The sequence below is a fragment of the Manacus candei genome, unplaced genomic scaffold (assembly GCF_025592945.1).
Source record: "Manacus candei isolate 608988 ecotype Guabito, Panama unplaced genomic scaffold, ASM2559294v1 h1tg000050l, whole genome shotgun sequence".
NCBI lineage: Eukaryota > Metazoa > Chordata > Aves > Passeriformes > Pipridae > Manacus > Manacus candei.
In genome coordinates, this window is record NW_026138098.1 from 64,699 (window position 1) to 79,843 (window position 15,145).

A 15,145-nucleotide genomic window follows, 5' to 3' on the forward strand; every position below is an offset into this window, starting at 1 on the left:
CCCAACCCGGGGGGCACCAACAGCACTGTCCCTCCAGGGGGCCAATTTGGTCCTAAACTGCAGGGGGATCTTGCCTGTGTCCCAGACTGGTCCGGAGATCTGAGGCCCTTCCCGAGAAAATCTCGGTGCCGGCGTGAAGGGCCAGAGATCCCTTGGAGCCACGGGAGAGCAGGCACAGAGTCCCTCCTGGGGGGCAATTTGCCTGCCTGAAAACAGCTCTTCAAAGGAGCCTCTAAGACTCAGCTGGTGACTTTTAGAAGCCAGGCATTCCTTGCTTACAACACCCTGCCATGATCCCAGCCCCACGGGGGTCCTGGCAATCCGCTCCCAAAGGGCACACGGAGGTGTCTCCACTGCAGCTGATGGGAGGGGTCAGCATTACAGGAGGGCTCATTTTCCTTCCCTGCATTCCTGTTCCACATTCAGGACATTTCCCAACACTTATCACCATACACAACTACCCTTAGAAGGTTTCCAAGGGGCTTCACCGAGGGCCTTCCCAGGTCTGCTCTGTCTGGAGCCCTCCAAGTCCTCAGTGCCTGCCTGAGGAACCTCAACACAACTCACCTGCTTACACAGCAACTTGGTGCTGCTTGCCTGCTGCCTCACTTCCCTTCTTCCTTCTTTCTTCACCTCCCTTGCTTGGTCCCTTTCAATCCCTGGGCTCAGCTCTGTGCACTTTCCAGGCTCCATCCCACTGCAAAAAGGATTAGCCCTTGTTACATCTCAACACTCAGAGAGCATTCCCCCTTTTTTCTTAACACTGGGCCATCAGGCCAGGGTCTCATTATTTAAAGCACAGTTTGACTCCTCAGTGACAACAACAGCTACAGCCCTGAATCCTAACACAGGCTGAGACACAAACACGGATGGGAACTCTTAAGGATCCACTTTGTCCTGCTCACCAATCAAAAGGAGCTTTCTGAACTCAAGAATAACAGACCCCAGGTCCTTTTTCTGCAACTTTACCTGCTATAAATGTGACCCACAAGACCTGCAAAGGCCCTTCCCACTTCACCTGCAGGGCTGGCAGTGCCACCACTGGACACGGCCCCAGTGGCTGGGCAGGAACGGAGGGGCTGGGGCGTCCAATCCATCGGCCCAGGCGGCACCAGGAGTTCCTGCAGTTCCTGAGGGGAGAGCCTCAAGCCAACAAAGGATTAGGAAGAATATTTTAAACTTCAATGTGTCTATCTCCTGGAATATGGGGACTTTGATAAGTCCTACTGGTGCAACAAGGACACACTCAAGGCTATCTATTAAAAGGATCTACCAGCACTCAAAAGCTATCACTGTCCTTCTGTCAGGGGGAACGCAGCAAACTCTCTTTGCCAGGAGCCTCCAGGAGGACTTCCAGCTTTTGGGGCTCCCTTTTAACCATTTTTCCCATAACTGGAGCTGGGACTATCACCTGCCCTACAGGGGGAACAGCCCACAAAGTTCACCATCAGGGATGCCATTAACTGAAAGTCCCTTCTCAGGGGGGTCACTGCACACCTTGGCCTTTGTTTGCCCTCCCCACCAAAGATGCTTCCAACAGTTCTGACACATCTGGCAGACCCAGAGCTCTCCTCAGGGAATGCTTCAGCTGCTTAAAGGCTGCCCTTGCACCATCTATTCAAAAAGTCGCCATAACAGTCTTACCACACATCCCGAGGGAGCAATGCAGAGTCCAGCCCGTCCCACCATTCCCAGCAAGGCAGTTCATGGGCTGTCTGGGGCTCAGGGAGGAGTCACGGGGCTTCTCTTCTTCCTGCCTGCTTGCCCCATTTTCTCCTGCAAAAGCAAAGCTTTCTTGGCTTTCCTTGCTCAAGGAGATGCAAAGGCCATCTTTTAAATCCAATACTGGAAACTCCTCCAGGTTGTCATTCAAGGTGCTTCTCTCAGGTCCTGCACTAATCAATCATCTTGTCCACTGGTTTTCTTGGCAGGTTCTTGCATTCACGTCCTACAAGCAAACCAGGAGGAGCCAATTTAGCTGTTCCTGCAACCAATCCAGTCTGGCATTCTGATTTTAAAGGATACTGGGTTGGCCTTACCCATAGAGATCCCACATCAGGGGTAATACCTACAGGTTCTGCCCTCTTCCACTCTCCTGCAGCTCCACTGGCCCACACCACAGGAACAACTGCAGCTGCCACTTCAGTCAGGGCCTTGCTGCTGACAGGAGTTATTCCCTGCACAACAAGAGCTGCTGCTTGGACACATTTAGTTTCAGCAATTACAGTGTCAAGAGCCCCAGTTTTCAATTCCATTTCTGCCTCAACTTTTCCAGCCCATCACTTCCTAGCAGAGGTTTGGGTGAGTTTGGCAAAAACACAAACTGAGGAATTCCCCAATGTTTTCCCAGTTTGACCCCTGTCACACCAATCACCTTAACACTGCCAGTCCATAATTCTCATTCTGCTGTGTTCAGGACTGAGGAAATTGTACTTGTGTCTGACCAGGACATGTGCAAACCAAATGCTGGGGACTGGAACACACACCTGGCACTCCTGCAGCTCTCACAGTCACATTCCAGAGAAAACAGCCAATTGCACCCTCACTGCTCATTTCTTAATCCCAATCCCACACTTCTTTGGCACTTGGAGCACCACTTTTAGAACCCAATTACAGCCCATTAGAGAGCTCCCTGTCTAGCAGGGACAGGGACCCCTGGGATACTCTCAGCAATGCCTGAATCCATGGCAGGGACCTTGCTTTGAGCTCCCCAGGGCCGGGCACCCCGAGGATCTCCCCGAATAATCCTTTCGGTGCGCGCTGGAGTCCTCGGGGTGCCCCAACCCGGGGGGCACCAACAGCACTGTCCCTCCAGGGGCCAATTTGGTCCCAAAATGCAGGGGGATCTTGCCTGTGTCCCAGACTGGTCCGGAGATCTGAGGCCCTTCCCGAGAAAATCTCGGTGCCGGCGTGAAGGGCCAGAGATCCCTTGGAGCCACGGGAGAGCAGGCACAGAGTCCCTCCTGGGGGGCAATTTGCCTGCCTGAACTCAGCTCTTCAAAGGAGCCTCTAAGACTCAGCTGGTGACTATTAGAAGCCAGGCATTCCTTGCTTACAACACCCTGCCATGATCCCAGCCCCACGGGGGTCCTGGCAATCCGCTCCCAAAGGGCACACGGAGGGGTCTCCACTGCAGCTGATGGGAGGGGTCAGCATGACAGGAGGGTTCATTTTCCTTCCCTGCATTCCTGTTGCACATTCAGGACACTCCCAACACCTGTTCCCATCTACACAAACCCTTATAAGTTCTCTGAGGGGCTCCATTGGGGGTCTCTGGTGGTCACCTGTGCCTGCAGACCCCAAAGTTCTCAGTGACCACCTTATCAACTTCAAGACAACTCACCTGGTTGTAGAGGAGCTTGGTGCTGCTTGGCTGCTGCCTCAGTTCCCTTCTTCATTCTTTCTTGACTTTGCTTGCTCAGTCCCTTTAAGTTCCTTGGCTCAGCTCCATGCACTTTCTAGGGAACATCCCACTGCAAAAACTACCAGTTCTTGGTACATCTCCTAACTCAGATATCAGGGAGTGAGGCAGAAATCAACTCATCCAGGGCACTGCCTCCAAATATTGGGACAAAAACACCATAACATTCCATGGCTCCCCTTGGCAAATCAACCCCAAACTGCTCAGACACAAACAACACCCTGCACACTACAACAATCTGGCACTGCTGGTTCAACCCGGCCAAGTCAGTTGGGAAACTACACAAGGTCAACTTCCTTCCAAGTTTCAGTTATGACACAAAAGTCAGGGAGATCACAGATTCCCCCACAGAGTTTTACTCTGAGGAGAGAAGGAAACCAAAGCCATCCCCAGGGCTGCAATAGCTCAGGCTCCCCAAAAGGCCCAGGGGCTTCAGGTTTCTGAGGGGCTTCACCGAGGGCCTTCCCAGGTCTGCTCTGTCTGGAGCCCTCCAAGTCCTCAGTGCCTGCCTGAGGAACCTCAACACAACTCACCTGCTTACACAGCAACTTGGTGCTGCTTGCCTGCTGCCTCACTTCCCTTCTTCCTTCTTTCTTCACCTCCCTTGCTTGGTCCCTTTCAATCCCTGGGCTCAGCTCTGTGCACTTTCCAGGCTCCATCCCACTGCAAAAAGGATTAGCCCTTGTTACATCTCAACACTCAGAGAGCATTCCACCTTTTGCCTTGACACTGGGCCATCAGGCCAGGGTCTCATTATTTAAAGCACAGTTTGACTCCTCAGTGACAACAACAGCTACAGCCCTGAATCCTAACACAGGCTGAGACACAAACACGGATGGGAACTCTTAAGGATCCACTTTGTCCTGCTCACCAATCAAAAGGAGCTTTCTGAACTCAAGAATAACAGACCCCAGGTCCTTTTACTGCAACTTTACCTGCTATAAATGTGACCCACAAGACCTGCAAAGGCCCTTCCCACTTCACCTGCAGGGCTGGCAGTGCCACCACTGGACACGGCCCCAGTGGCTGGGCAGGAACGGAGGGGCTGGGGCGTCCAATCCATCGGCCCAGGCGGCACCAGGAGTTCCTGCAGTTCCTGAGGGGAGAGCCTCAAGCCAACAAAGGATTAGGAAGAATATTTTAAACTTCAATGTGTCTATCTCCTGGAATATGGGGACTTTGATAAGTCCTACTGGTGCAACAAGGACACGCTCAAGGCTATCTATTAAAAGGATCTACCAGCACTCAAAAGCTATCACTGTCCTTCTGTCAGGGGGAACGCAGCAAACTCTCTTTGCCAGGAGCCTCCAGGAGGACTTCCAGCTTTTGGGGCTCCCTTTTAACCATTTTTCCCATAACTGGAGCTGGGACTATCACCTGCCCTACAGGGGGAACAGCCCACAAAGTTCACCATCAGGGATGCCATTAACTGAAAGTCCCTTCTCAGGGGGGTCACTGCACACCTTGGCCTTTGTTTGCCCTCCCCACCAAAGATGCTTCCAACAGTTCTGACACATCTGGCAGACCCAGAGCTCTCCTCAGGGAATGCTTCAGCTGCTTAAAGGCTGCCCTTGCACCATCTATTCAAAAAGTCGCCATAACAGTCTTACCACACATCCCGAGGGAGCAATGCAGAGTCCAGCCCGTCCCACCATTCCCAGCAAGGCAGTTCATGGGCTGTCTGGGGCTCAGGGAGGAGTCACGGGGCTTCTCTTCTTCCTGCCTGCTTGCCCCATTTTCTCCTGCAAAAGCAAAGCTTTCTTGGCTTTCCTTGCTCAAGGAGATGCAAAGGCCATCTTTTAAATCCAATACTGGAAACTCCTCCAGGTTGTCATTCAAGGTGCTTCTCTCAGGTCCTGCACTAATCAATCATCTTGTCCACTGGTTTTCTTGGCAGGTTCTTGCGTTCACGTCCTACAAGCAAACCAGGAGGAGCCAATTTAGCTGTTCCTGCAACCAATCCAGTCTGGCATTCTGATTTTAAAGGATACTGGGTTGGCCTTACCCATAGAGATCCCACATCAGGGGTAATACCTACAGGTTCTGCCCTCTTCCACTCTCCTGCAGCTCCACTGGCCCACACCACAGGAACAACTGCAGCTGCCACTTCAGTCAGGGCCTTGCTGCTGACAGGAGTTATTCCCTGCACAACAAGAGCTGCTGCTTGGACACATTTAGTTTCAGCAATTACAGTGTCAAGAGCCCCAGTTTTCAATTCCATTTCTGCCTCAACTTTTCCAGCCCATCACTTCCTAGCAGAGGTTTGGGTGAGTTTGGCAAAAACACAAACTGAGAAATTCCCCAATGTTTTCCCAGTTTGACCCCTGTCACACCAATCACCTTAACACTGCCAGTCCATAATTCTCATTCTGCTGTGTTCAGGACTGAGGAAATTGTACTTGTGTCTGACCAGGACATGTGCAAACCAAATGCTGGGGACTGGAACACACACCTGGCACTCCTGCAGCTCTCACAGTCACATTCCAGAGAAAACAGCCAATTGCACCCTCACTGCTCATTTCTTAATCCCAATCCCACACTTCTTTGGCACTTGGAGCACCGCTTTTAGAACCCAATTACAGCCCATTAGAGAGCTCCCTGTCTAGCAGGGACAGGGACCCCTGGGATACTCTCAGCAATGCCTGAATCCATGGCAGGGACCTTGCTTTGAGCTCCCCAGGGCCGGGCACCCCGAGGATCTCCCCGAATAATCCTTTCGGTGCGCGCTGGAGTCCTCGGGGTGCCCCAACCCGGGGGGCACCAACAGCACTGTCCCTCCAGGGGGCCAATTTGGTCCCAAAATGCAGGGGGATCTTGCCTGTGTCCCAGACTGGTCCGGGGATCTGAGGCCCTTCCCGAGAAAATCTCGGTGCCGGCGTGAAGGGCCAGAGATCCCTTGGAGCCACGGGAGAGCAGGCACAGAGTCCCTCCTGGGGGGCAATTTGCCTGCCTGAAAACAGCTCTTCAAAGGAGCCTCTAAGACTCAGCTGGTGACTTTTAGAAGCCAGGCATTCCTATACACTGTGAGATATTTTAAGGCTTATCTGACTGAAAAGCATAAAGCTTTTATCATGGACACCTGACCTCCCACAGACAGCTCCTTTCCCCTTTCAGTACAAAATTATTTTCATGGAATCACTCAATAGGAAGTGCCCAGGAACCCCAGACTGTGCTTTCCAGAACAGAAAATAAACAGAAGAACGGAGTTTTGCACAAGTGTAACATACTCCAGAACAGACCTGACTTTAGTTTTACCCTTTGTGTTCAAATATTCCATAGAAAAGCTCCAGCAGGAGAGCTGGTACATTCCCAAGAGTATCCTGGAAGTCCCTTTCACGAGGGCTGGAGGAAAATCGCAGTTGTATGAGTCCCTTGTGCCTGCAGATGCCTGGGGATCCTCTCCATCCACCTCGTGCTCTCCCAACAGCAGAAAGGGTGCTGAGACAGGAGGAAGGAAACCTTTAGCATAAAGCTGGGGAGGAATATAAAGCTTCCTTTCCTGGGGAGCTTTGCGAAGTCTGCAACGAGAAAGGGAAAATTTGCATCTCCTTTGGTACACGTGTCAACAGAGACTGAGACTTTTTGCCTTTTTCAGACAACCGTGCCCCTTTTGGCTCCCTGGCAGCTCCAATGGCACCAGAACCCCCCTTCCTGCACACCCACGGCTGTCACACACAGGCACCCACACACTTTTGCACCAGCCCACACGTGGCCAACATCTCCCCACCCTAGACATCCCAAGGTCAGTAGTTTTGCTAGAGAGCACAGCAACCCCCCTGTCCTCACAAACTGCCTCCCTGCAAAAAAGGAATCGTTTTCCTGGACATTTCTCCCACAGTCAAGGTCTTTTCAAACTGCTGTCGTGCCACCAAACCTGCTCAGGGTCCCTCCCAGCTTCTGCCTGTCCTTGCATTTAAAGGCATAGGCACATTCTATCTTCCAACAGCAAACCCAGCTCCTCACGGGCAGTAGAAGCCCTGCTCTTACCTGGACAGACTGCCGGGCTCGGCACAGCTGTGGCTCATGGAGCAGCTTCCCAAGGCCGTTCTCTCTCCCAGCAGGAAGCACAACTCGCCTCCACACCAGGGGAAACCACGAGCGAGGCTGCAAATGGACACAGAACGAGCAAAAAGCATTAACGCAGCACCAAAAAACCAAGTTAAAGCAGTCTTTGCCTCATAACCCTGCACGGGGAAAGGGTTTGGGATCCCAAAGCAAACCCTCAGACACCCAGAGAGCACAGGACCCACAGCCATGCCACGGCTCCCCCCGGGGGCACCCGGCAGGTAAGGGGCTTACCCGGGCCCCGCCGCCCAGCACAAGGCGCCCCTAAACGCCCCCGGCTGCCCCGGTGCACAAACCCAGCGGCCAAGGCGCTCTCCCCTCCGCAGCCCGGGCAGCAGCGGGGCCGCACCCTCAGCCCCCACACACAACCGCCCCCACCTGCCCCGCCGGCCCTTTATACCGCGGGCCGGCAGCGCTGCCCAATCAGCACTCGAGCGCCTCCGCCCAATCCCAGCCCGCCTGGCCCTGCGGCCCCGCCCCGCCCGCTCAGCCCGGCCCCGGCCCTCGGCGCGGCCCCGCCCCCCGTTCCCTCCGCGCGGCTCCCGCCGCAGCCCCGGCGGGCTGAAAGCCCAGAGCCAACGGGAACTCCAGCCAGCTGCAGGCAGATGTTACTCTGTCCCAGTTTGCCAGGGGTGGGCACGAAGGGGCCCTTCCCCGTTCGGAAGTGGAAGTTGTCCCCTGTGCACAGCCCGCTCTGATCCTCGGCCTCGTGGGAGCCAATTCCCTTGTCCCAGCCCACTTCCTGCAGAGAAGAAAGGGAAAGATTGCACAGAAGGGAGACATTCTTCCCTGGGAGGGTGGGGAGGTGGCCTGGCACAGAGAAGTTGTGGCTGCCCCATCCCTGCAAGTGGCCAAGGCCAGGCTGGAGGTCTATTAGAAGGTGTCCCTGCCTGTGGCAGGGGGTGGAAGGAGATGATCCCTGAGATCCTTTCCAACCCAAACCACTCCAGGATCCCAGGATGATTCCATGCTCTCTCTCTGCATTTCTTTGGCATCATTTCCTCTCAAAAACAACATCTGCGATTTAGTTGATTGCTAAAGCCATCATTTTAAAATCATCTCAGGAATCCAAAGGGACTGGAAAACACTTCATTAAAACTGACTTATTAGGAAATGGTTTGAACCAAGAGAATTAAAATCAGGACAAGAGCCTTAAAAAAATTAAATTTAGGAGAAGAGCCTTCAAAAAATTAAAATCAGGACAAGAGCCTTCAAAAAATTAAAATCAGGACAAGAGCCTTAAAAAAATTAAAATGAGGACAAGAGCCCAAGAGAATTAAAATCAGGAGAAATTCACGTTATTCCCCCCACACACACCCCGGGACAGACGGGAGGCCGCGAGTCCCGCCCTGCCGCCGGAACCGGCCCTTAACTCGAGCAGGGAGTGCTGCACCGGCACGAGAGCCACTGCGCATGCGTCGCCGGTCCCTCTCCTGCCTGCCCTTACTTACCACGTGATCGCCGGCGTCTTGCCAACGACTGCGCATGCGCCCCCCCCACCCCACCCCCCCACCCCGCCGCCCGACCGCCCGGCTTCGCTTTCTTACTGCGGCTCCCCCTCCACTTTTCCGGCTCCCTGGGGTTCCCTCACCCACATTTCGGGGTCCCCTTCTCACATTTTAGGGGTGATGACCCCGCAATTTACGGTTCGGGGGGGGGGAGGAGAGGAAACGGGGTGCCCAAGAAGGGGTTTCTTTTTTTTTTTTCTCTCTTTTATTTCATTTTCATTTTATTTCCTTTTTAGTTTTTTTGCCTTTTTTTTTAAATTTTCTTTTTTATATTTCCTTCTTTACTTCGTTTATTTTTTATTCTCTTTATTTTTCATTTTCTCTCCCAGTGCTCCCCAGTAACACCCAGTGCTCCCCAACAACCCTCAGTAACACCCAGTGCTCCCCAGTACACCCCAGTAACACCCAGTGCTCCTCAACAACCCCCAGTAACACCCAGTGCTCCCCAAAAATTGACCCAAAACCGACCCAAATCACCCCAAAAGCTGACCCAAAACTGACCCCAAAACCTGACCCCAATCATCCCAAAAGCTGACCCAAAACTGACCCCAATCATCCCAAAAGCTGACCCAAAACTGACCCCAATCATCCCAAAAGCTGACCCAAAACTGACCCCAATCATCCCAAAAGCTGACCCAAATCACCCCAAACAATGACCCCAAACTGACCCCAAAAACTGACCCAAATCATCCCCAAAACTGACCCAAAACTCTGCATTTCTTTGGCATCATTTCCTCTCAAAAACAACATCTGCGATTTAGTTGATTGCTAAAGCCATCATTTTAAAATCATCTCAGGAATCCAAAGGGACTGGAAAACACACAGAAATCATTCCTGCACCCACCAAAGCATTAGGAATTGGAACCCGATTCCCTCATCTCTCTCCTTGTTCTTCTTGGCTGGAAAACCTGATGATCCCCACTGGCTGTTTTTAGGCTGCTTTTCTTCCACAGCTCCTTTCCTCCCGGCTGAAACCTCCTGGCATCTTCAGGCCTTATCTGGAGGGAAGCCCCTCTGAAGTATTTCCTCTCGTGGCAATTCTGTGGGATGAAGAAGTAAACAAAGCACATCAAGAGCTCCTTCTACCCCCTTCCCTCGCAAACACCCTCCCAGCTTGTCCTTGGCAGCTCCATCCCCCCGGCAGCCGCACCCGACGCTTCGGCTCCGCTGGGAAAGGGACAGCAAGTGCAGAAGCAAGTTCAGGTCTGGGCAGGGGCTCCCTGGGGAACGGCACTTCAGTGCTTTAGTCCGTGGCCTTTCCTGCTGCCCTCCCTCCTGGAGGCAGAGGATGACCCGTCCCTTGTTTCTCCCACGCTGGCAGACCCAGGTCCTGCTCCTTTGGCCCCACTTTTCTTGGCAGACCCGGCATCATTTCCCAGGGTCCCCAGGAAACTTCTGCACTTGACCCACTGCTAAGTGCAGAGCACAGGGCGAGGGAAGGACAAATTTCTCGGCACCCACCCCCTGGAATTTCCCTCCTCCGCAGCACGCTCCCGTTCCCGCTGTCTCTGGAGGTGCCCGCACGAGTCCTCCTTCTCCCAGCACCTCAGAGAATGTCCTTTTCACCCAGGTCCTGCTTACCGTCGTCCAACAAAACACGCTGACAACATTTTTCACGATGCCAGTGGAGAGCTATCAGAGCACACTGCACAGGGAAGCTGAGCCTGCCCCATCCCTGCAAGTGTTCCAGGCCAGGCTGGACGGGACTCGCAGCAACCGGGGACAGTGGAAGGTGTCCCTGCCCACGCAAGACAGGCTGGCCTTTGAAGGTCCCCTTCAAACCAAATCGCTCTGGGATTCCCCTCCAAAATCACTCCCAAAGAGACACAGCAACCAAAGCAGAGGGACTGCACTCCCAGCTTTTCTTACCTGCAGGCACACACAGCACAGCACGCTGGACAGAAAAGCCACAGGGTTAGTCCTGCCAGAGGCGTCCGGCACACCCACGGCGACCGAAGGGAAAGAGGCAGCCTGGGAACACGGAGTAAAAGACACCTTAATTAGGACTACACTGAGCCATAGCCAGGTCATTCCCACAGACAGCTTCACCGTCCAGTCGTCCAAAAAGCACTCACCGAGGCCTCAGGTAGGATGGTTCCTGACGCTGACCAGGTGAATACCTCCCTGGAAGCCCGCTCTGCTCCTGCCAGGCACTGGGGCTCACCCAGAGGGGCTTTGCCAAGCATCCAAGGGAAATTAAAATTACAGCCTGGGCAAAGGCGCTTCCCGCAGGACCGCTCCTGGCCAAGGCCACCGGTCCGTGCAAGTCAGACCACTGACCACCCAGGGCTGGGGATTTTCAGGGGCACGCTTCCAGCTTTTATTCTCCAGAAACTCCAGTTCTTCCTGGCACCGCTTGCCAGAAAGTCTTCCCCTGTTGGAAGAGGTCACTTAGTCTTTCGAGGGGCCAGATTGCCAAAGCCCGGCCAGTCCGTTCCCACGAGGAAAGGTAGCTTTGTCTTGTACAAGATACTGGGGGGGAGACACAAAAGTTTAATTTAAAAGAACTGCCTAGAATAGAAAGCAATTCAAACATAAGTCAGACAAGACTCGTGCAAAACTGAATTACATTGGACTTCAAAGGAGAATTCTTTCCCTCTGCACCTCAGAGAACCCCAATTTTCACCCAGGTCCCGCTTACCATTGTCACACAAAACGTGCTGACAAAATTTTTCAGGATGCCAGTGGAGAGATATCAGAGCACACTGCACAGGGAAGCTGAGCCTGCCCCATCCCTGCAAGTGTTCCAGGCCAGGCTGGACGGGACTCGCAGCAACCGGGGACAGTGGAAGGTGTCCCTGCCCACGCAAGACAGGCTGGCCTTTGAAGGTCCCCTTCAAACCAAATCGCTCTGGGATTCCCCTCCAAAATCACTCCCAAAGAGACACAGCAACCAAAGCAGAGGGACTGCACTCCCAGCTTTTCTTACCTGCAGGCACACACAGCACAGCACGTTGGACAGAAAAGCCACAGGGTTAGTCCTGCCAGAGGCGTCCGGCACACCCACGGCGACCGAAGGGAAAGAGGCAGCCTGGGAACACGGAGTAAAAGACACCTTAATTAGGACTACACTGAGCCATAGCCAGGTCATTCCCACAGACAGCTTCACCGTCCAGTCACACAAAAAGCACTGACCTCCCAGGGCCTCAGTTAGGATGGCTCCTGACGCTGACACCTCCGTTTGCCCCGGGGGGTCAAGAATAACATGCCTGGGAAGAAGTCACCCCCAACAACAAAAAGGGAAAATTAGTGAAGCACGGGGTCCTCTTCTGACTAGATTGCCACCAGCATTCCAGAGCAGATGACACGACTGTTCTGTTACAGACGAGAAAAGCCTGTTCTCCCAAACAAACAGCGAGGAGATTTATGGGCACGCCTGAAAATTTCCTGTGAGGAACTTTTTGTAACTAAGGAGCAGGTGCTGTCTTGAGTTGAAGGCATCAATTTGACAGACACTTAGGACAGCAAACTCTTCAGCAGAGCAATTAACTGCAGCCTATTTGAACAGCAGGGGAGAGAAAACGACAGTCGAAGGGAAGACAAGAAAAGCAGAACTGGAATCAGCAGACTTTTCTTCCATCTCTCCCGAGGAAGTCTAGTTTGTCTGTTCTAATAATTCTATGCCCTTTTCTACATGAAACTTAGAGCAAGGCTGAAAAAACAACTAGAAAACACGGAGAGAAGCTTTTTAGAATTTCACGTGATTTTCCCAAACCGATGCCAGAAAAGCAGAACTCGGTAGAATGTACTCACCTCGAGGCCTTTGTTCTTTTCTTCCATAAGCTTCGTCACCTGATTGAAAAAGCAGAGTAGACTCGGTATTTAGGCTCCCAACAGGAAAACTTCCCCTTCATTTCCTAAAAGAAACTACATTAATCTGCACAGCTGCAGGCGCGTCTCCAGCTGTTAAAGCCTTTCAGCTTTTCGGAGGGTGAGAATGCTCTGCTAAGGAAGGCTGAAAACTGCTCGGAGCCTGCACAGGTCCAAGAGCCCCTTGATTTTGTCTGTGTTCCAGTCCCGGGCTAAAGAAAGGGCAGAAGAAGCGCAGTTGTTCCTTGCCTCTTCCCTAAGAGGTTCGGCCAGGTGCTGGGCCAGCCCGGGCACTCCGGGGGAAGGCCGGCAGTGCCCAAGCAGCGCCGCTTTGCCAGGGGCGTCGCTTGCAAGAGCGCCGCCGAGCGCCGGGCCCTGCCTCACAGTCGCCGCCTGGCGGACACGGCCGGGAGCGGCACTGCAGCCGCGCGCCTCCCCCCCCCCCCCTCCCCTCCTTGGCGAGACCCGCGGCGCCTTTGGACGCGCCCAGCTTACCCCGGGGTCGATCTCCGTCGAATCTGCCGCCGTGGGTCGCTTCCGGGGGGGGAAGGCGGCGGCGCAGCCCCGATAGCATCTCCAGGGCACGGCGGGAGCGAGCGGGGCAGAAGCGGGGGCAGAAGCGGGGGCAGGGGCGGGAGCGGAGCGGGGCGAGAGGGCGGCGCGACGTGCGCGCCATGCGGTCCTCGCGCGCCGCGGCCCCGAGACGGGGGCTGCCGGCGCCGGTGCCTGCCGCCGCCCACGAACCTGCCGCCCGCGCCCGCCCTGTCCCCGCAGCGGGAAGCAGCGCGGCGAGACGGCGCTGCGGGCGCGGGGTGGGGGTCCGGGTCGCGGCGGAAGCCTCTCGCCGCCATCTTTAGTGTGGTCGTTCCGGTCCTGGCGGCGCCATCTTTACTGTGGGCTTGGCGAACTTCCGGGCAGGGGTCGCCATCTTTAGTGTGGTCGTTCCGGTCCTGGCGGCGCCATCTTTGCTATGGGCTTGGCGGACTTCCGGGCCGGGGCCTTGGAGGACTTCCGGTCGCTCACTACTTCCGGTGACCGAGTTTACCCAAATTAGCGTCCCTCCTCGCTAATTTCTGCGCTTTCACCCCAAGAAATCTTCACGTTATTCCCCCCACACACACCCCGGGACAGACGGGAGACCGCGAGTCCCGCCCTGCCGCCGAAACCGGCCCTTAACTCGAGCAGGGAGCGCTGCACCGGCACGAGAGCCACTGCGCATGCGTCGCCGGTCCCTCTCCTGCCTGCCCTTACTTACCACGTGATCGCCGGCGTTTTGCCAACGACTGCGCATGCGCTGTTCAAAATTTTTTCAATGCAGTTCCTGTTTTCCGTCAGCAGGTGGCAGTATTTCATCTCAAATTTATGTGCAATTCCTTTTCTCTGTCACCAGGGGGCACTGTTGCTATGCGATTTTTTACTTATGGCATTTTTTTTGTTGTTTTATAACCGTATTTGTTCGTGTAGTTCTTTTGGGAAATCGGATAATTGGCTTGTGATTGCTGGTGGTTTGAAAATTTACTTGTGTAATTAGGCTCTTCTCCTGGTTTTAATTCTCTAGGCTCTTCTCCTAAGAGAATTAAAATCAGGAGAAGAGCCTAAAAAAAAAATGAAAATCAGGGGAAGAGCCTAAAAAAAATGAAAATCAGGAGAAGAGTCTAAAAATATAAAAATCAGGAGGAGAGCCCAAGAGAATTAAAATCAGGAGAAGAACCTAAGAGAATTAAAATCAAGAGAAGAGCCTAAAAAAATTACAATCAGGAGAAGAGCCTAAAAAAATTAAAAACAGGAGAGGAGCCTGAAAAAATTAAAATCAGGACACGGGACTAATACAATAAAAATCAGGAGAGGAGCCTAAAAAAATTAAAATCAGAAGAGGAGCCTGAAAAAATTAAAATCAGGACAGGGGACTAATACAATAACAATCAGGAGAGGGGACTAAAAAAATTAAAATCAGGATAGGGGACTAAAAAAATTAAAATCAGGAGAGGAGTCTAAAAAATTAAAATGAGGAGAAGAGCCTAAAAAAATTAAAATCAGGAGAGGAGCCTGAAGGAATTACAATCAGGAGAGACCCAGAACTCACCCAAGTCTCCCCAAAAAACTACCAGAAACTGATTCAAATCTCCCCAAAAATGACCCAGAACTCACCCAAATCTCCCCAAAAAGTGACACAAAAACTGATCCAATTCACTCCAAAAATTGATCCAGAACTGACACAAAACTGGCCCAAATCACCTCAAAAACTAACTCCAAATTGGCCCAAAACCTGACCTAAAAATGCAAAAAACCCCCCCCAAAACTGACCCAAAATGATACAAAATCAGCCCCAAATATGACCAGA

The 15,145-nt window shown here is 53.2% G+C and overlaps 1 protein-coding gene across 1 annotated transcript; it reads right to left on the reverse strand.

Moving 5' to 3' along the window:
- Positions 1-725: 725 nt before the first annotated feature.
- LOC127477231 (uncharacterized) lies at positions 726-5,474 on the reverse strand. Its single transcript, XM_051801264.1, has 7 exons — positions 5,427-5,474; positions 5,032-5,335; positions 4,406-4,530; positions 3,955-4,084; positions 3,344-3,458; positions 1,645-1,776; positions 726-1,143 (listed from the first exon to the last, which is right to left on the reverse strand). Exons 2-7 carry the CDS (start codon positions 5,074-5,076, stop codon positions 929-931), a joined length of 762 nt encoding a protein of 253 aa, XP_051657224.1. The 5' UTR covers positions 5,077-5,335; positions 5,427-5,474; the 3' UTR covers positions 726-928.
- Between the last annotated feature and the right edge of the window lie 9,671 nt (positions 5,475-15,145).

Bases quoted from the DNA above. Each gene is read 5' to 3' on its own strand.
- LOC127477231 (XM_051801264.1), bottom strand. From the start codon at position 5,076: ATGGTGGGACGGGCTGGACTCTGCATTGCTCCCTCGGGATGTGTG. The intron at 1,777-3,343 runs GTGAGTTGTCTT...TTGCTTTTGCAG, and splicing joins CCAAGCTCCTCTACAACCAG to GAGAAAATGGGGCAAGCAGG. The intron at 1,144-1,644 runs GTAAGACTGTTA...TGTTGGCTTGAG, and splicing joins TTGCTCCCTCGGGATGTGTG to GCTCTCCCCTCAGGAACTGC.